Below are 22,804 nucleotides of genomic sequence, written 5' to 3' on the forward strand. Positions count from 1 at the left end.
GGAAGAAAGGAATGGTACTGGGGGGAGATATTCCTTTGGGAAGAGCTCCAAGACAGTCTCCAAAGAGCCAGCTAATGCTTTGCAGGAGCACAGAGGTTATCACCTCCATAAGGTGAGTTGTCCCTCTCACCCCTACACTGCATTGCTGCCTTGCTGCCCCATAAGGCTGCAGACTGCATCTCTGGGACATGCAGCTGGCATTCTGTGGAAGGCTAAACAGATCAGACAGATCTGTTCCTCATATTTATGTGGAAGAATCCAATATACCTCCATACCAGTCTCACAGTACAATGTAATAAAGATTCCCCTTACAGTAGAGATACATTATTCCAAGGGAGAGACCTGTCTATATTACATACAAGAGCTATGTATAAGGATTTTAAGAGCTGACTCAGCAGACCTGAAAGGAACACATTCCTCTTGATATTTTATGACAGTTCCCTAAATATTTAGACTTACTGTTGCAAAGAAGCTCCAGAGTACATGGTCAGTGCACCTGCATTCTTGCAGAACTAGGTCATAACTTCCTTCAGCCTCATTTATCAAAGAGTCATTTAGAAAAGGAATGTTCTTGAAACTCTTCTCTGTGACAAGCTAGTACAGCTCTTCCCAACAGTAATTTGTTAGATGACTGTGTTTGAAAATGTGGGAGATGTAAATCCCTCTTGCTTTTGCAAGTCAGCTGTTTACTCTCTCTTCCCCACACCACTGAGTCACAGAATCAACTAGATTGGAAAAGACCTTGGACATCATCAGGTCCAAAGAAAGAACAAGATGGGGAAAATTTCAATATCAACTTTCTTCAATAGTAGAAGGCAATACATGAAAATCACTTTACATAGCTAACTGTTTTTATTTAAAGTTTTATTTTTACTAAGAATAGTTTACAAACAGCTCTAATGCTATTACCATATTTGGAGTGAAGAAAAACACTTTTTCATTTTTTGAAAATTGTCTTGCTTTGTTCTACCCAGTATATTTTCCTAGGGCTCTTACACTAAAAAAAATAGTAGCATAAGTTAATTAACTACTTTTTTGGTAATAAAGTATAAATTTAATTTAATCTGTAGATTACAGGTAAACCATACAAGTCTAAACGTATAGGTAATTTAAGAAATAAATTTGTAAGGCCATAATCAGAATTATTTAAATCATGTGAATATCATCTTCTTTAAGGAAATTCTCACAGTGTCACTGCAGAAAGAGTTTCAGTATTTAACATTACTGCTCCTTAGACACACTGGTGGTTGCTGTCCTTTTCCAGGCTATTAAATGCCTTGCAGCTAAGTTTGGAATTAGACACATTTGTGCTGGTCGTCCATTCAGTGCAAAGAGCACGTCCATCTATGCCCTCTTTGCTTCCCTGTGCTCCATCAGTCTGTACCCATCTGTTAGAGCTTTTCTGATATTTCTAAATATATTTCTTATATTTAGACTGTAATATCCTCTTGGGCAAGAGCAGCCTTTTTATCCTGTGTTAATTTGGCAATGGAGACAAGAGGGCCTTGACCCATAAGTAGCACCCCAGGTGTTCCTGCAATAATATTTATGGTAATAAGGGAATTTTTTTATGGTGTCAGCTAAAGAGTTAGAAACCTGTTTTTCAGCTTTATGTGTTTGGAGTCCAAATCGTGCCAAAAAGGTTTTGAGCTACTACAGGCAGGCTATTCATACATTTTTAAAGAAATAAGCACTCTCCCCCATGAGCAATAGGGATGACTTTAAAATGAAACACTTATTATAAAAATATGCCAAAATCTCCCACACAACACAGCCTTGCAGAATGTAAGTCTTAAAGTTGCTAACAAAGCTTTTTGTCTAACTGTATGCAGCATGGCGTAGTTGGTAAATTAATCTCCCCTCTACCCTGCTGTTCTCACCTGCTCAGGTCTCACCATCAGAGAAATACAAAATAAAGCCTTTCAGTTCTTATGACTATTTCTCAGTCCTAAGAGTTGATATATCAAAGTTCTGACTCAGAATCTGCAAATAAATTCTTGTGGAGGCAGTGACAGTGGTAATCAATATCTTCAAATGTTCGTAAAAAAAAAAAAATTGTTTATTTACAAGACCAAGATATCAAGAGGATTATATTTTTTAGAAAAGCAGGGTAATTTGCTACATGTATTTTATATTTTCATTCTGTCTAATTGTCAACAGTCTGCAAGAGTAGAGCTGTTTACTTCCAGACTCCTCTTTTTAAATCTGAGTAATGCAAGAAGTGGTCCCTGGCAGGTGGTACCTGCCCCTCTCCTGCCATCTTTCCTACTCCAGAAATCAAACCAACTCTCAGCACCTACTACCTGTTCAAATGCAGTCTCCCAGTTTGGCAAAACAGGGGCAGAAGCCTTAAATCAGGGGCAGAAGCCTCAGCACAGAAACTTTTTCTTTTGTAGGTCTAACTGCAAATGAAAGGTTAATTGCAGAATTGCAATAAAACCATGCTAATTTCCATCTGAATGGCCTGCATGATCACACAGGAGATGGTAATGAGAGTATGGAGTTCAGCTGGGGTCAGCACAGACTGCTGCAGCCTACATGACATCCATTTCTCCTTGTCTTTATTGCTGACATCCATGCTGGTGAGATAACAGCTAAGTGTGCTAACCCTCACTACAATCCTCTCCTTGCTTGCTCCATAGATTTTACAGTATTCTAAACATTCTCCTCTGTGTTCTTATCTAAGGAGCCACTGTGTTGTACAGGGACCTGCCTCTGACAGGCAGCCCTATGATAAATGAGCACTTTATTTGCTCTTGCTTTGTCTTAGGTTTTTATTCCTTGATTCTACGACATATGTACATTTTTTCTTTTATTTTTTATTTTTTATTATGTGCTACTTGAATCAAGGAAGTTTAGATCCAAACATGTTTGGCTTTTGTGAGGGGGAGATCAGTAACAGGGGATCTGTTACTCTGGGTTATATCTAAAGATAATAAAAAAAAAACCCACAAGAATTTGCAGTGTAATAAGGGCTTGATATAAAGAAAGAGTAAAAATTAAAGAAAAGGTGGTGTCTTAATGGAAAAGTACACTACATTTTAAAGTTTATGTAGTTCTGAAATAATACGTCTGCATCTGCAGACATGACAGGTCTTTTTGAAGTGTGTGACATAAGGGAATCCTAAGCATTAGCATTTTTATCTCCAGCTCTCTTAAACCTGACAATGAAAAACAATTTAAAATAATTAGGTATAATTACTTTTGCAGAATGTGTCTTGTGAAAAACTACATGCTGCAGAATTCATTGACATACTCTCACAGCTTCACATTGGCTTCTTTGACTGAAAGTAAGTACCAGGTAACTTTAAGCACTGTCAACTGAAAGGACAAAAGGAACAGAAATATTTTTCAGGGTATAGGAAAATGGAAGAGAGACTGGAAAGACTCTTGAATAATTTCTTCATTTCTGTACAGAAATGATTTTCTATTCTGGCAGCAGAAAACCCTTCTTTTATCAAGCACCTGCTCTGGTAAAGGGCAGTGGAAAAAGGAGAGATAAATAGAAAATAGGAATATATGCAAAGGACTTCTCTACACTAAAAATTCAAGGCATTCTTGTGCTACTAAAGAAAAGAAAAGCTATTTTAATCTTTATGGGATGTCTTTGGAACGCAATATGGCACTCCAGTACCCTAGGATCTCTTCCTATGGGATGGGGCTGAGAGGCAGTCCAATCACCTATTGAAGCAGCTGCTGGAAAGATTTCAAAATACATAACAAAGGCTTTGTGGTTTTGAACTGGATTGAAAAGTTACAGTTGGAACAGCCAAGCCATGAGCTTTAAAACAGAAGCAGAAATTTCCAAGTCCTAACAGAACTTTCTGTAACACCAATGTGTGAGACACTAATGTTTTAGCAAATTGTACAGAGCTGTCAGAGGAGGGTAGTGTAACCCTAGTACAAGATACCCAGCCAGGGTTTTCAGGATTTGGATGGAGCAAGCTGTGTTTGACTTGATTGTGATAGTCCTGGTTCAACAGTCTAACTGGTTTAAATAAACCCCAGAGGCTCTCTGCAGCCAAGAGATCTACAGTTCCAAGTACAATAAAGGGTTAAAGATTCTGATATAACTTCAAATTGATTGAACAGAGCTTCTATGCACAATATTTTCAACTTGCAATTAATTATACTCTCTGGTGTTCCCATTACAGAAGCCATGTAGAACGATCCTGGCATTATTTTACTCTTGGGACCAGCCCCTCTTCTGGGGTGTTTACTAGGCAGATTTTCCCGCTGTGTGTGGCACTGAGAATTTCTGTTATGGCTGCAGAAATTGGTTGAGATACAGCTTTTCCACTGAGACAAGAACTGCTTTGTAGCATTAATAAATGATACCCAGGTAATCTGTGGTTCAATGCAGCAGGACACTTTGTAAAATCTCAGGGGCTTCATCCACATGCCAGACTTTTACCTTTGACGTAAAAACTGTTCAAAAATTTTTTTACTAGTTACAAAATCTAGAAAATGCATTAATAATGATGTAAAAAATTCACACTCCATTTAATAAGCTACTTTCATGCCTGCTTTTTTTCTGAGCTACAAATCCAATAGGGTATCTCAGTCCTGGGGTATTTGGTGATTGCTTAAAATGGTTCAATCAGAAGGCAAAGTACGGTGTGTAAAGGAAAATACAGTTTAATCAAGGAACTAAGCCTATAGGAAAGAACAGCAGGGAAGATTTACTAAGGCCCAGAGCAGCTAAAATACAAATTGATGTTAATCTAAATGCAAAGGGAATGCTTCAGTTTAGCTCAATAAATGATATTTTAGTTTCACACACCTGCACCTCAAAAACACTGGTTTGGGTTTACAAATAGAAAGTGAATTATTTCCACAAACTTCATTTCTATGAATATTTTAAAATATATATTTGTATTTTAAATACAAGGTCTAGTATACTTTGGTCTAAAAAAGAGGCATTTTAATAAAGAAAACCTGTTATAGAAAGTATATTGATATATGGTGTATATTTATTTATATAATATGCATTCAACAACAAAAAAAAAAAAAGGCAAAGAAGCAGGACCGGGGCTTCACATAAGCCTTTCCAAGACTTTAATTTGTAAGTGTAGGTCTTTACTTTGTGCAGACATGTTACCACACATACTTCCCACATATGATTACTGTTTTGCACATGAAACTCCCTTGCAGCAGTTAAATTTTTCTCTGTCCAATCCAACTGACTGGCAGACACAGAAAATACTTTCTGCCTCTGCTTCTATTGTGCTAAAAATAATGAATAGTTATGTTTATTTGCAAATATGATTTCTTCAAAAGCCAGATGAACTTTCTCCCATTTCTACCTTATTCAAAAGTCTAACCCAATTAGAGAAAAAAAAATTTTTCCTTCAATAATATTTCATACCACAACCTTCTCCAAATTTGGCCTCATATATAGTATTTTACATAAAAAATTATTTTCAGCATTCAGGTAAGATATCCAGCAGACTTTAAATAAAGATTTTTTGGTTGTTTTGAAAAACATAGTACATTAATTCTAATTTTTTCATGATTTTAATGATTTTATTTTATGTTGTTCTAACAAGGCTAGATATTGTGAACCTCAAAGAATTCATGGAAAATTTACACATTGTGTGTATAATAAAAGCATTACTTTCACGAGGACTAAAACTTTTAAGGATTAAAAAACGGCAAGAAATTTATTTAAAAGCATTCCAATGTTAGATATTCTCCTGGGATTAAAATTTTCTGTTTGAACTCCTTTAGTGTTTTATAACTATATAATTCTTCAGAATTTTGGTATATTCTTGTCTTTTTCAAAGTATGTGCAATGTAATAAGTACTGTTTGTAGTCATTCTTAAGATGTGTATTTTGAAAAGTTTCATAGCTTCAAAGTGATCATCTTGATTTGGTTGTCTACTTTATTCCTATTTATTATTTCTGTATGACACTCCAGGGGCTAATTATTTTCTATAATGCTGCAAAAAACCACCCAAACTAGTTTGCTGAGTCTCTCAGATATTGATACCCAAATATTTCACAAGAGTGGTAACCATCAACCACTTCCTTCAAATATTAATTCGCAGTGATTTTTCAGCCCTGCTTCTTACAAAAAAAAAAAAAAAAAAAATCCACCAAAAAACTAGAACGGTGAGAATACAGATATTTCTGTTCCACACAGCAGTGGATCTTCAATACAGGTATCCCAGGTTGAGAGAGCATTAAAATTGATTTTACTAAATTGAAGATACCAGCACTCATGCATGACATAAGTATATATTTAAAACTCCTTTTCTTAAAGATGCATCTTCAAAACCAGAAAGGACCATAGTTCCAGAGGAACAGGTTCTGTTAATACTAATGACCAAAAATGAAGAAAACCGATAATTGAGAACATAATGAAGCAGACTGGAAAAGAAATTAAAATCAAACATTCAGGTAGAGAGATGGCAGACTGAAGTGAGCAATTGATCACTGCTAGCAAAAGAGCTAGCACTATAATATTTTATAAACTATAATATCTGTGCAGTGCTGTGCAGTGTAGTCAGCATGATGTTCTTTCTTGTTCTGCACAAGGATTCATAAATCTACACGTGCCAGTTCTAACCTGATGGATGTGTGTTTGGAGCAGTGAAACCAGACCAATATTTTACAGCAGAACACAGTTCTCTTGGCTGAGATCCTTGGAAATTTACAAGTACTCTTTCTGGCAGTGAGGAGAATTCACTAAGTTCTTACAGTGCCACAAAAGTGAACTGATGTTCCCACTAAGGCAGACCAGGGTGTGCTGGGCACCTCTGCTGAGCCTTGCCATCTGCCAGACAGCACCAGAGCAGGTGCCAGCTGCAGCCTTTCCCTAGACTCCAGTTGTAGCTCATTAGAACTAGCTCTTCACAAGCTGAACATTTGTTGAAATTACTGGAAGCTGTTTTGATGTAGGTCCAGGCCCAAATTCCAGAAGGTAGGTCTGGAATGCAGAAGTAGGTAAATGCACCAAACATTCCCATCATCTGGGTCCAAAACCTGATCATTCCTTAGTGCTACAGTTTTACCATGTGTTAGCAGATTTTCCTGACAGCCTCACTACCTGGAGATTTGTGATCACACAAAATCTCAGTTTTTTTTTTTTTTTTTTTTTGAAACTAAGTTCCTGGTTGCCAATGCTGCTAAGAATGCATTGCAAACATGAGTCTCAGAGGGTTCAAAAGACTGATAATCACACATTTAAAAAAAAAAAATCATTATTTTTCATATTTTTAAAATCCTTATTGAATGCTTAGATTTAGTAAAAAGTGCTTATGTCACATTCAAACGCAAGTTCTTAATCCTTTTGCAGAAGGAAATATTGTACAGGGACAAAGCTGGAATGATCTAAAATCATCAATAGTGAAGATAATTAATATATAAAAAAGAAAAATAAGCACTACCTCTATCTGAACTTTCATATCAAGTCTTCTGTCATGTCTATCCATGTAAGTAATTTTGCTTTGCAAAAGTACATTCATATTTACCTGCTTCTATAGTGCATTCTGAGACTTACTATAATATGAAAACACTAGGACTTTAAAGTTAATTATTGCTTTGACAAATCACATATTGTATTGATTGAGATTGGAAGTAATGGCAGTGATTTTTCCAATATGATTTCTACTGTTATTTACCTAATGGTTATGCTGGGTCTAAGAACACCAGAAACTTGTTAGTTCACTAAGATACAATATTTTTAGAAGAACTGGCAGATGCACACAAACCTAAAAATAGTCTTTCTTCTGAAAAGAGGAGTTTTTACCTGAATAAATATACCAATGCCACAAATATCAATTGTCAAGCATAAGCTTAAATCTGCACCTTCAGAATTCCTGGTAAAATTGCTCAGAACCTTGTGAAAATTAAAACCAGCTGCCTCTGGTTTCTTAGCATAAACCAGGAAAAAGCTTCCTGGCACTAAAACTTCCTAGGTTGTTGAAACTCAAGAGAATTACAAGTAAATGTCTCTTAATGGATATTCCAACTTGATGCTGACTTACAAAATTCTGTTGAGTGAAGCTACATGGGGACCACAAAAGATTTGGGCAAATTTTAGGAACCTGAACTTAAGGTTTTAGCCTAAAGTTTGCATCTAAGATGTAGGACACCTGCATTTTGGAAAACCCATTTCTGCCAACTCCTGCATTGGGCCAGAAGCACCACAATCTTTACATGATTAAGATATTTGGAGAGTCTCTCCTATCTGCATGAGGTCACCAGATCTTTGAGCTACCTTGTCCCTGCACCTAAATTTACTGAAGAACGCAGTGGGGAAGGTAGATTTTTGAATTAAGGCTGTTCACTTCAGTCCAACATTGACATATAACACCTGAATGAAAGACACTGTCTTATTTTCAGCATTTCCTACTAGCAGCACCACTCAGGTGCTGGGTACCTTTTTCTGTACCTTGCAACTGACAGCTGATTGTGAGTGTTCACTGAGAGTCAGCATCCAAGTCCTGTTAAAGGCTCTGATTGCAAGAGTGTGATAAGCAAAGTGTGTGTGGGAAGTTTTATATTGCAGAATATGTGGTCCAGTCACAACTGAGTTCTTGTTTTGAAAACTGCTGTACATTAAAAAACTAATAAAAAAATGTGTGAAAAACTGAGATGAAAATTGAGGTATTCAACTGAGATAAAGATTTAAATAGCTGAAGAACAATGCCCTTTACGGGCCTGATTTTAAAGCTTATTCCAAAGAAAACTTTCATTAAATATAAAAATCACAGGTTATTTTTTTACTGTATTTTGCATTGATAACAACCCCTCCATAGCCAGATTGTTGTGTTACGGTAGGAATAATAAAAGATTGCAGCTAAATTTCTGGTGGACAGGATGGAATTTTTTTGAGACAGTGACACAAATTATACCTGACAGTTTTGATTATCTAAGGGAGCCAGCATCCTGACTCTTGGCCCTCTCCTAATCTCCTTGCTACACTCAAAACAGCTGGGCTTCTACAGCTCACATGGTTCTCACAGAATGAATGCCTTCAGCAACAGGAAACATTTTCAATATTATCTGTTTCCTCTAGAGACAGGTAGAAAAATAATGTTTTCATGTTTAATAAGAACTTTAAAGGGTATAATATACAGCTCCTTATATATTAATACAAAACAGCAATCAGCATATAAAGAGACCATGCCTAAATTTGATGCCAATTAGAAATGGGAGCCAATGGAATTGCAGTGTTAGGATCAGGCAGGAACCTAAACACAGTCTAGCTTCTACTCCATGTCAGCTAACAGAAAATTAATCTTATTTTTACATGTTGGTGAAGATCATGGCATGTCTCAGGGAGACATTTTTTTCACCAGTGAAAACAAATGAGGGGAACAAGGTGAAATGTAACAGAGAGGGACCTGAGAATGCCAAAAGGGAAAAGCAGGACAAAAATTGTACCACTGTCTCCAGGGAATTATATGTCCAGGAGCTGTGGTTTTTATCAGATATTAAAGTCAAAATGCTGCACATGGAACAGCTCTTTTCTAAGATAGGAGAACTTGCTGAAGTAAAGATTTCCAGCTAAAAGCAGTGCTCATGATGTGTATCTTTCAAATAATGTAATCATTAAATCTAGGAATACTAGAGCTAAGCAAGAGATCCAGTTTTTAACCTTATGTCCTAATGCCCTAAAGTCAGGACAGTTTATCAGTAATACTTCACCTTTCTCACTCTGCAACCACGTGGCTAAATTTGTGAATGTAACCATGTTTTAAAATTATTTGCCATGGGAAAGCTGCCTGAATAAGGACAAAAAGTGAAATAAAGGTTTACAATTAGGTACAGTAAGAACAAAGCAAATGCCATTTTCTGTTCTGGGTATTTTCATAGGAACAATGTTATCACTCCCATTGCCCCAATTCAAATGCAAATTAAGCACCACAGTTGTTTAAATTAGCTAGAGAAATGGATACACAGAAGCAAGTGCTGCTAGATCTGGGCCGTGGTGCATATCTGATGGCACAGCAAGGTTCAAAGTATTATGTTAACAGTACTGCAGCTTTAAAATGTTTGCTTTAAGTGTTAGCAAATCTCGGTCTTGAAATCTCTGCTACAGCTTTCTGAGGAAGCACTAAATGGAGTAAGTAAAAGCTAATAGCTTTTTTCTCCCTCTGTATCTAACCCCCCAAAATAGCAGCAAACATAAAAAGCAAATTAATATTTTTTCATTCCAGACATAATTTTCCTTAGAAAAAATTCATTCCTATATTTCATCTATTCCATACATTACAGCATCCATACTTATGGTGCCATACTGTTTTCAAGTGGCCATCACCTGAGACATTCCAGTGAAGAATAAATAGAATTTCCAAGAAAGAGATGTATTTCCTTTAATTTAAAAACAGTATAGGAATTATAATTATTGTATGGTATTTTTTAATGTTTGCCATTAAAAAGCCTCTCAATGGCTGGAATAAACTCTGTGTATGATGCATTGATGGAAACTTGAGTCTTCAGTTCTGGTATTAATACATAGAAATTAAAAGTTAAAAAATTAAAACCTGTAAATATAGGATCATATAACCTGTAAGAGTAAGGATCATATTCTACTGCTTTGCCTGCACTAAGAAACCTCTTTTCCATGCTCTCCAAAACAGCACAAATTTTTCAGTTGAGGTCTTCCTTTAGGAGAACAGAATATCCTCAGTGCCTTACAGTAATACTACCTTAATTATACTCCAAGCAAGATTTCTCCTGTGTGCATTATTTGCTTATGATTTATTATGATTTCCAGACCTCATTTTACTTTGCTTAAGCACTCATAGTCTAAATTACAACTACTATTCTCCCCTCAAAGTATCCCCAGTGTGGATGCTATGAGGTGTAGTGAACTTGTCATTTGAAGTTTTCTTAAATGACAAAGAAAGGCTGGCTACATATAATAACCAGAATAGCAAAAGATACCCAGAGGACCAAGACTTAATTTCTTTGTGTTTCATCAGCAAGTAGTTTGCATGTGGAGAGAAATAGAATTTGTACTGATTGAAAAATATTACATAATCTAAATTTTTGTGCTCATATATGTGACATACAAGCTTAACCAGAAATTTTGTCAGTGCTGGAGTGGTCCTTGCAAAACAACAGCTTCATGACAGATATCTGAAATTTTCTGAGCTCTTTTCTTTCAACCAGTATCTAATACTCTAACATTTTAAAACCATTTCACTTAAAAAACCCCAAACAAACAAACAATCCAAACAAATCCCCAAAGCTATAAATTATTTAACTCAGCTCTAAAACTAATATCTGTAGGAGCATTACAGTAGTCATTGCAGTATAATTTTTATTATAAATTTATAGCATCTAAATATTTTAGAGACCATCCATGAAGGTGGTGGAACACCCTTCCAGGCAAAAATGCAAACTCATACCTTTAGGAAAGAAAAATCCTAAAATTATGTCTACCTGTAAGCCAAATAGAAAAGCACCTTTTCCGTGTAGAAGGTGAAAGTCTGAGAGCACACACCACTAAGTGCTTTGGCCCATCCAATGTGGAAATGTATTACCTACAGCTACCCAAGGAATGTCCCTGATTCTCACAGATTGAGGTAAGTTGGTTGTGAGGGGCTGTTAAGGAGCAATTCCAGCCTGGGAAGCCCACTGGAAGATGATCAGTTTCTGATAACCCAGATACCACCCCCTGCACTGAGACACAAATGGGACTTCTGGGAAATGTCTCTGTTCCAGTTAAACTGGGATTGGTTCTAGTGAGGTTGCTGGGACATTTGGTTATTACTGCTGTTGCCCAAGAAAGGACAAAACTGATAGGTGAAGTTTAATGTTTTCATAGTAATAAATGCCAGGAGCCCCAGGGTATATGAGGAGAGTTTTCTGAATGTGGCTTTGCCTCAGGGAAAAGAGAGCATGGGGAGCATGGCCAACAGCCCTACCCAGGGAGCAAGGCTGCAGCCCACCATCATCATTTGGACTGCAGTGAATGCTTTGAAAGCAGCTATTGTTTGTGGCCTACATAAGCTGACAAAGTGCCTTCAGAGCTACTTCCCACCAGAGAGACATTTTTATCATTATTATTATTATCTGGATTTGTTTCTCTGTTTGCGGTATTTGACCAATTTTTGCACAGTGGGCTTTCTTTGTATACTCTCCCCTAGAGCTGCAGTCTTTTCTGTCAGAAGTTTGCTCTCTACAAAAAGTTCAGCAGCAGGTCACAGACCTGGTTTACAAAAAAGACAAGTCAACAATCAACTTAGAAGAAGATTCCACAAATCTTTAAGTAACCTATTGAAAAGCTAGAAACACATATTTCTTGAACTTTCTTCTTTTTCTCTTCCTGACCCAGCATCCTCACTTTTCTGAGGTTAAGCACTTTTAAATTATTGTCATTTTCCCCTCAGATTTATCACAATTAGGTGATATTTAGGCAGATGATAACAGGAGTAAGAGAAAACAAAGAAATTAAAGGCAATAAGAGTAGGCCAATCTGCAGTTTGAATGCATATCACTCAGCCTTTGGTCACAGGTGTTTGCATTATTTCCCCCACAGCAAATATTTTTTTCTCTTGGGAAACTGTCTCACCTTTAGATAAACTTTGTTTGTGGGAGATGTTTTATTGCAAAAAATGAAAATCTTGAAATCTGAAGAGTTAATTTGGAATGCTCAGGTCAGAATGAAGGCAGAGGTAGAAACTAAAGATTGGACCAAAACTGAGCATTCCATTGATAAACATGATAAACATTGATAAACATCTGCTCTGAAAAATATAAGCCTGCAGATCCTCTAAACAATAATTTCAAAGGGAGTTTTTAACTTGAAGACATTTCAGAGCCTATCTGTTTCAATGCATAGGAATCTGCACACTTGAGGGAATGTTTTGGTTGATGAATTTTCCTAATTTGCAGAACCAGGATGAGTTGTCTAATCTACTCCGCTATGCAGTCTGCCTAGTCACTTCCTATACAGATCCTGAATTTTCCAAACTTTGAATCACTATTAAAAATCTAAAATTATTTCATATTTGACTGACTTTTATTTTAACTCTCTTCTTTTCATTGATTGGAAATTCAGAGTTTTCTCTACAAACAGCACTAAATAATAAGATTGAATAAAACCTGAATTTTTAGTGACTTATACATGCATTTTTATATATTTACATACATTTATGGATATATACACATATGTGTATATGTCCATGCGGGAAGGAAGAACTTACCTATGTCCCAGGTAAGGGGGTTATTCTGCTCCATCTCCCTTTTCCCTATGACATACCAGATGCAGGCCATCCAGTGAGCAAGCAAGGCAAACATGGACATGAGAAGGGTGAGAACGATTGTGCTGTGCTGGGAGTAGCGATCCAGCTTCTGCAGGAGGCGCAACAGGCGCAGGAGCCGCACGGTCTTCAGAAGGTGGACAAGGGAAACCTGGGAGAACAGGGAGAGAAAACCACTTGTCAGCACCTAAACAGCTTGGCAGAAATGTACTTCTATCACACAGTTCTCCTGTTTCAAGAAAGCTTTCATTAAAAGTTCTAATACTGATTCTTAAATTTCTTAACTAAAATATTGCCTTTCATGTTTATATGGCAAAAGCAGCACCTAATTTGCTCAGCACCCTAAGTGTACATCAGTTTAATGAAGCGTACGGCCCTGGCTTTAGAGGAGTTCCAGCATAAAGTGAACAGTCTCTGGATGATCCCAACCCTTCCAGAGCATCCTGCAACCAACATCCACAGCACACTGTGCACAGCCCACAGTTTTACAGGGAATGTGCTCGGCTTGAGCTTCAGCTGCTGGGCAGAGATAGCAAACAATATAGAGATTAGGATCCAAACAGATTTAATGTATTTGTCTAAGATTAAATAGCCATAATTTTTATTAACAATAAGCTTTTTTTTCTTCCTCCATTAATGAGACATTAGGATTAAGGCCTGCTTGATACAGGATACCCACGTCAGCTGGAAAAGTAACATCAGACTGGACATGTCTTGCCACAGCACTCTCCCAGAGTGCAGTAAAGCGCTCTCTCAAAAGCAATTCTAAAAACACAGCTCAATCAATACCTTTTTGCTTTTGTTAATCCAGAATATTCTGATGCTCAGCCTTTCTCTTACCAAAGATAGTAGTCTGAAATCTAAATTTTATTGGTGTGCATTCACCATCAGCTAGATCTGAGGTGACTGATATATTCTGTAACATCAGGTGTTTTTGATTTTTTTAAAGATTTAACAACTCATTGATTATATTCCACTCTCAGGAATTAAGTATGTGAGAAACCTGTAAAGAAGAAAACAAGAAATCTACAAGCATTATTTTTTTTGTCACTACAGTTTTGGTAGTGCATAAGTAATCCTCCCATGAGCCTCTTCAAAGGGCAATATTTGCAGCCCATTATTTAATGTGTTTTTTTTCTCAAGAACCTTTACATTTTTTCATGCACATAGAAAGGGAAAAAAGAAAGTCAACAAAAAATATAGCATTTTTCAAAATGCATTGTTAAAATAAGGTCTGACATTTGAGCACACAAATATTTACAAGGTCTTTTCTTGCATTTCATTTCTATGTCATTCTCCATCTACAGTGCCAGAGAATTAGTTATGTCTGTGGCCTTAAGTCCAAGAATATCTGCAAATCTAGGGCAGAAGGCTGAAGTAATTGCCATGTTTATATTATTACAATCATATAGCTTTAATTTATAGTTGTTCTTTAACTGCTGTGAAACTGTACCAACCGCCTCTGTTTCAGTGGTAATTCATCTCACAGTCTCCTTTTCTTCTCTCATCAGCTTGTTTGAACCAAACATGGTTCTGTTGCATTTATAACATAATTGGGTTCCTATTCATGACTGACTCTTCAAGGTGTAGCAGTAACATTAAAATATTTGTATAATGATTTTATATATAATGATTGTATATGCACTATGGCCTACACATTGGAGCCGTCATCTTCACATGGGAGCTGTGTTGTTAAACATCACAGTTAAATAATGATAGCTTTTTTGAAATTATTTCATTCCTTTTTTTAAGATTCCTACAAACAAGAAATTGCAAAAGGAGTGTTATAATTCTATGTGTGCCCTGCCAGTTATCAGTCTTCCCTAAATTCTGACCATTTTTGTTAAGCTACAGATATAAAGACATGAATCATATATCATAATATTCTTTTTAACGTGGAAGCAGTTTCATTTTAAGGCTTAAGGACTACCCTATTTCAAAATCATTTCTTCATAAAATTGAACACAGATGTAATTAATCATGTATTACTGGACTGAATTTTCTCATTAGTCATGCCAAATGCTCCTCTGGTATTGTGCCCAATATGTCATTGGACGGTTCTGTTGCATTTATAACATGATTGGGTTCCTATTCATGACTGACTCTTCAAGGTGTAGCAGTAACATTAAAATATTTGTATAATGATTTTATATATAATGATTGTTATGCACTATGGCCTACACATTGGAGCCGTCATCTTCACATGGGAGCTGTGTTGTTAAACATCACAGTTAAATAAAGATAGCTTTGTTGAAATTATTTCATTTTTTTTAAGATTCCTACAAAAAAGAAATTGCAAAAGGAGTGTTATAATTCTATGTGTGCCCTGCCAGTTATCAGTCTTCCCTAAATTCTGACCATTTTTGTTAAGCTACAGATATAAAGACATGAATCATATATCATAATATTCTTTTTAAAGTGGAAGCAGTTTCATTTTAAGGCCTAAGGACTACCCCATTTCAAAATCATTTCTTCATAAAATTGAACACAGATGTAATTAATCATGTATTACTGCACTGAATTTTCTCATTAGTCATGCCAAATGCTCCTCTGGTATTGTGCCCAATATGTCATTGGAAGATCTAAAATGCCATCAGGCAGCTTCTTTTTCTATGTCACAAATTTAGGAAGACAAAATAAGGAGTCAGCACTCATACTTGTGCCTGCATAGATTTTTCTTTGCCCACAGATATAAAATCATCAAAATTTTCCATTTTGTTAATCGTTTTAGACTAGCTGTGTTAACCTTTTTCTGTCAAAAGGATAGGGACAGAATTTTATATGAGACTAACACAAACTCAAATAGAAGTCCTGAGAAGTACTGACAAAAAATAAAGTTGCTACAAACCAATGATGAAGTTCTCTGCTTGGAAGAACCATCTCCATAAAAAATGAATTAATGAAGAAATGGGACACATTTTAAGAAATTACTTGTGGGAGAGATTTTTAATAATTTTTTGTCCACCTGTTTATTTGCTTTTCCTCAAAAAATTATACTCTTGCTCTACAACCATCGATAGCTGCTCAAAAAGGAGAAATTAAACCATTATAACTAGTGCTTAATGGCCTGGTTTTTATGGCAACATTTGAAACAATATTTTCCCAAATTAAGGGAACCTTTATGTCAGATGAACACAAGGATGGAAGGAGCTGGGGTCTTGGCAGGCACTGAGGATAGGCAGGAATGTGCCTGTGGTCTCTGATCTCCAAAGAGTCCCTGATTTTAATGCTAGAGCAGAATCCAGGTAAGGTGTAAAGGCAGTAGAGCCAACTCCTACAGTTTAACTTTTGTTTCTTTAGAATATATAAAAAAACCAGCAAATGACTCCACAGCATTTACATGCACTCTGGCTCCATCAGTCTCCAGCTGGGCTATGACATATATGTGCCATACATACATACACAGGTATGTATGGCACTATACCAATGGCTTGCAGAATTTAGAGCATCCCTAAAGGTTTGGCCTTTGTGCTGGGGGGGTCTGAGCAACAAAGGAGTGAGATGCTCCCTGATGTCACTTCTCACCATTCCGTTGAGGCAACATCTGAAAGTGGATGAAGTGAAAATCTGAGAACAGACATGAGGAAATGCCTTATTAAATCACAAAGTCTGAAAACAGTGTTGTGTGATTAACACATCCCCCATTCTTGAGACAGTCAATAAGTCATTGTTATCTTGAGGTTTATATTAACAGTTGCCAAGTCTTGTCACTACAGGAGATGTGATACAGTAAGTCACTGTGTTCCCATCAAGGAATCATACAGAGGTCTTATTAAGGGAAAAAAGCTTAAAAGTACGACAGGAGATGTGTATTAATAATATTATGGCAGCATTTTTAATAATGTGACATTTTAATTGTAAAAAGAATAATTGGATAATACTTTCTTTTCCAGAATTAAGTATGGAAATATTATCAGTCCTTCCACTGGGGACAAAAATTTCTTTTCAGGTTTTTTAATTTTTTTCTTTGGCAGAAAAAGTAAACATGGTTAACTTAATGAAAATTTTTAGTAGAAATTAAATCAACAGCATTATGCTGGCTGTTTTGTAGGAGTGTAAGGGATAAACTGAGATAGTAATGTATTTAAATAGATTATCCAGCTTTTATAAAGAAACAGTGAACAATGTAAAACTAACAATCAGGTTCTAAAAAGCATCTGCACTAGCATTAGATTGATTTTTTTTAATGTAATAAATGACATGAAAAGAGAGTTCATTGAAGGAAATGAAACTAAATTATAAAATCAAGTGTTACACCTTATATGGGACTCTTCTGGACTAGTGTTTTTCTGTTTGTTAGTTTTTTTGGTATGTGTTTATCCTATCATCTCTGTACTAGTCTGTAAGTCACTTGTAATGAAATTGAGGTTGAGTGCATCTGTTTATGAAAGATAAAAATTATGGGAATTAGAAAGTGGACAGCTGATAAACTTAGTCTTTTTTGATAAAAATCTACAAAATTAAGAAACATCTGCTGATATTTTTTTCAAAAACTGAACCCTTTGATTCAGAGGTGTAGGAGGTGTTTGCATTTTTTGGGGGGGATTGTTTACGTTTTTGTTATTGCAATTTTTCTTTGTAGATCCTTACTCTACAAAATCCAATAGGGCTAGCAGAATAAAAACCTTTGTCTTAGCATAAGTAAGCCAACACAAATGTAATCCATCATGATTGTGACATCACCTAATTTTAGAACATTTTCAAAGCAGATTATGCTTTTTGTCATTATATTCCTAAAAAAAAAAAAAAAAAAAAAGAAAAGATGAGTTGAAACCAAAGTTAAAGTAAGTGACAATTGTAAGCCATACATGTTAGAACACACAAAAAAAAATAGTAGTCATGCCGTAATTTTTGCATGAAAATTCCCACAGGTAAAGAGAAAGAGGATTCCTGACTAAATAAATAAGTTGACCATAACAATGATTTACTTTACCATAGTAAAATGTATGAGTCTTGAAAAATTAAGGACTGAATTTATGTACCATAATAGAGCAAAAGTCATAGCAAACTGTATTTGAGTAAGGTAATTAGACATGAAGCTAACATGGATGCAACCATTCACAAAGCAAAGATAATGGAATAAAAAAATTGGTGCATCCAGGGTGAAAATCCACCACAAAGCTGTAAAAGACATCTAGATATTTTAGTGAATTCAGTTTCAGTCTCCAGATCTGGGGGAAAAAAACCCCACATCAACAAGCTTCTCTTGAAAAAAGAGAACAATTAAGAACACGGGTTAGTACTTACCACAGTGACGTTGAAAGCATAAAGAAGATCAAAAGGAAGTGCAGCAATTAAGTCAATGATAAACCACGTGGTCACATAGTGGATACAAATAGATCTTGCTTCAAATATCACTTGGCCAGACTTGCTGACATATGTTGTTCGGAAATTTAAAATAATATCTGCTTGAGAAAGAACGAAAAGAATCAGAGACAGTGATTTCTTAATTCCTGGGCACAGCACCAGGAATTCAGAATAATGATGGTTGGTTTTCTTCTGCATTATAAATACCAGGTGAATAATCTAATACAGAAACAACAAAAAAGCATAGTAGTAAGAGATGCACATACACAGAGTTAAACCAATGAAAGCATTATTCTTTTCAAGGAATAAACAAAATGTCTAAAACATTTATCACTCACTGATTTAAAAGGGGGTTTGAATTAAAAAAAAACAACATCCACACACACTGATCTTTAAACTGTACAAATACTGGTATTTTTCTGAATTAAAAAAAAGGGTATTATTTCTGTCCCTAAAATTTACTTGCATTTTTTTTAAATAAAAAAATCATTAATTATTTTATTTAAAAGATGTGATTTAAGCTCTTTTAGTGATAACTACTTAGCACAGATGACAAATGTCATCCTCAAGGATAAATGCTTTTTTATCAACTGAAAAATGCTGAACACACTTGAACAAAAGATTTTTTGGGCTATGGTGGATATCACAAAAGTGATATGAATTGCTTGGTGACTTGTGTATTTTGTATGTTCCCATCTAACATTCCCGGATGCGTGTCTTTCAGTATGAGATGTACTTTTGACGCGTCTTGTCAAAACACATTAGCACTTGAAAAAGAATTCAGGTCTTGACAACAAAGTCTCAATTATTTTCATGTCCTGCAAGACGTAGACTATAATCTGTCCTCAAGCTATGTACCCTGTTTCTACTAACATTAGTAAGAACTACTGGTGTAACTTTTACAGAGTCAGAAAAGCATGCAGCCAACCATTAAGGCTGGTGTTTTACAGCAAGATAGCTTTAGGGGAAAACAAGAGATTGATTTGCACCGCTCCCTAGAACTTCTTTAGGTAGGCTATGCTAAGACTGCATAAAGTATGACCTTTTCTTCAAGCCCGTTAACCACAATATTCAAGAAGACAGGAAACAATCTTTTTCCTCCCCACTGGGGGCAAAAGGGAACAAGAGAGAGGTTCAGCACACAGAGAAAATTGTGCTGGATCGCTGCTTTAGGGTATCAGAAAAGATTCATTAGGATAAATTTTGATCAAATCCCAAGTTCTAATGTTCTGGGTCTGAAGAATAATAATTTCCAGGTTTCACTAGCAGAAAAATTTTATGCTGTCTTCTGAAGCTGGAAGCCAGACAACCTGCTATGCTCATTTGTCATACTGGTTAACCTGTACTTTGCTAGTAATAAATCTATAGCATTTCCAACAGTTTGACCTTGGTCTCTACATCCCTTTGACCTAGTAGAATCAAGTCTCCTAAATTAATGAAATCTTTGGGGAATTTCTCAGTTTTTCGGCACATTGTTGATTCTGCATTTTTTTAGGATTTAGTGCAAAACTGTAACACAAAGTGACCTAGACACACATTGGCAGGTATCTGGTTCACAGACTGAGGTCTTGCAGATTATAATTGGTTCATGGTTTAAAAAATGTTTTCCTTCAACCAAGTCCTCAGGCTGAAGAGAACATATAAGTGAAATCAGAGATATAATGATTTTAGATTACCCCATGAAGTAGTCTCAGCTGTCTCTGCTTTCTTAAAGCTAGAAAAATGTTATGAAACTTTCAATAATACAACTGAGATGGGAATATAGCATAATTTCACATGGTTCATAATGAGCAAGGCAGTGACTTTAGCTCCACAGGTGCTTTGTAGAGACAGTTGGTTACTAGCCACATTTCCAGATAAGTGTGGCAACACCAGTCACATACAGAACACCTTCATGAAGATTTGTTTCATAGAGATAACAAAGATAAAGATATTTGCATCACTAGTATTTTGAAACTGTTCATTCTCATTTGTCTCACAAACCCCAAAATGTAGTTATCAAAGTCAGAAAAAGTATTTGCTTATTTATTGCCCATTAGTGTCTGTGAAACCACTAAAGCTTTAACAGAAAAGGAGATAAATTCTTGCTTTAAATGTAAGTACATCCAGTACACCAAAGGCTTATCAATGTGCGTATGCAATTCACTGTTCAAGATTGAAGAGATTACAGGTTTTTCTGCACAGCACCCTTTTCTGCCATCCTATCAAAGCAAGATAGGTCAACAGCCCCAGATAATAGCTATAAAAAAAAAAAAAAGGAAATGCTAACTGTTTCTTTTTGCATCCAGCTTATTAGATAAAAGTCCAGAGGGCGGGAAGTAAGAGTGATCCATCTTGTGTTTCTTAACAACTTTCTGAGCTATACTTGGGTGTAAACAGTTTCTTCATCTGGGCAATCTTATTTACAGCTTAACTGCTGTGCTAAAGTACTTACTGTGAAATCTGTAAGGGAAAACACAAAAAAAGAACTCCTGAGGCAAGAAACTTCTAAGAGCACAACAAAATCTTTAACACAAGTTTAGAAATTACCATTTCTTCTGAGAGATTGTATTATTTCTAGGAATTATATATTCCACAGGTTTTTTGGCATTTCTATTAAGAAAGTGAAGATTTACTCTTTCATTTATTATAAATGTTTTCTTATCTCTAATACCTTTATTAATACAAAGATAGAAAATAATAATGCATTATTTAAATTTTAGAAATTGTTTGTTAATCTTATTGTGCAGTAGCATTTACAAATTGATGACAATTGAAAGGACAATCTGAAATTCAACACAAGCATCAATAATGTAAAGCTTTGGAGATTCCAGATAACTCAAGGGCTTCAAAACTAATGGTTTTCTCTAGTGCTTAGTTTGTTCCAAATGTTCTGAGATGAGGTGAGTTTTAATCATTTCCTACAACATGAAGGGCAACAATTATGAGTAAACAAGGCAAGAGGGACATTTAATCTCTGAGCTGATTCTTAAATCATATATGAAGTGACCCCAATATATTTGGATAATTAGTGGGTTAAAATTTTTTTACAAGAGATACATTTGAATGTCTTTAAGTATGCTTAAAGATATTCACAAAGGTATTCAAAGGATAAAGATATTCACACTATCTTCAAGTATGCTCTAACAAAAATTTCAGCCTGTGCAAACTTCAAATTTAAAGCTGTGTTTAATTGTTTCAAGCTGGGACAACGACTGCAATCTCTCTTTTGCTTTAGCACCTCTCAGCAAACATTATAAACAAAGATTATTACTAAAGAAAAAAAAATAATTTGAATTTATTTTATTTTTTAAAATGTGAGATAGGAAAGGATCACTTTAACTGGTCTTGTGAGTCATACATGTCACGTGCTCAGGAAAGCAAAACAGAGCATTTAAATAATGTCTCTGGCATGAGAAATATCATTACAAAGTTGCCTTAAACTAAAGCAGGAGGAACAGCAGAAAATATCAGACTGCTTAACTCATTACACCTATCTTGAAGTACAGCACACGCATATTTAAAATACCATATTTTTCTTGATGTAGTGAGGGAAAAAAGAGTGAATAATCTTCAGTAGGAAAAATTTGAGTTCTTATTTTGTTACATAATTCAATTTCAGTTCAAATTAGACAGAAAAAAGTCAAGATTCAAGAAAATTAAAGCTCAGTATAAAGTCCAGATTATCCTATTGACTTATAGAAAGGTCCTTAAATAATGTTTAACTACATGGCCTTTTCCACAAGATTTATACTGTGTTTAACACAGACACATGTTAACAAACACGTATGTGTCTTAAGCCAGCCATGATCTTCTCCTTCCCCACTCATTTCTGCACACACTGCTGTGTGTGAACCTCGAACAAAGAGTGTCAGCCTTCCAAGCAGTGAGGGGTTTTTTTTGTCTGTTGAACACAAAGGTAAACTTGACCTGAAAGCACCCAACAGGGAGAACCCAAGATCTCCAATTTCAAGACACTTGGAACTTGGAATCATATCACCCTTGCACACTGTGTAGGAAAATGGGCTTCTGCTCCACACACCCTCTGATCACAGTTCCCTGCTGATGCAATTACTTTCTACTTTTTGAGTCCTGTTCCTCTGAATTCCCCTTTCTCTCTACCCTGCAGACTGATCAGCTTTCCCTCCCAACCCAACACATCACAGACCTGAAGCCCCTTTAGGCACTAAGCCCTTAAGATGCATGCAGAGATAATAAACAGTGAATTTGTGAAATCATGACTGTGATTTTTCTCCTGGTTAGATCCCATGGCTAATTAGCTCCATCTGCATGG

General features: G+C 35.8%; 1 protein-coding gene across 1 annotated transcript in view; it reads right to left on the reverse strand.

The window, feature by feature from the left end:
- The window catches only part of KCNH8 (potassium voltage-gated channel subfamily H member 8), a 177,240-nt gene that overhangs the window by 54,748 nt on the left and 99,688 nt on the right, over positions 1–22,804 (reverse strand). Inside the window, exons 6-7 of the mRNA XM_039709733.1 lie at positions 18,472–18,629; positions 13,168–13,375 (exon numbers count right to left, since the gene is read on the reverse strand). Of these exons, the coding sequence (XP_039565667.1) occupies positions 13,168–13,375; positions 18,472–18,629 (366 nt within the window). The remainder of the gene's footprint in view (positions 1–13,167; positions 13,376–18,471; positions 18,630–22,804) is intronic.

This window comes from Passer montanus, unplaced genomic scaffold (assembly GCF_014805655.1).
Source record: "Passer montanus isolate IOZ18808 unplaced genomic scaffold, ASM1480565v1 scaffold10, whole genome shotgun sequence".
NCBI lineage: Eukaryota > Metazoa > Chordata > Aves > Passeriformes > Passeridae > Passer > Passer montanus.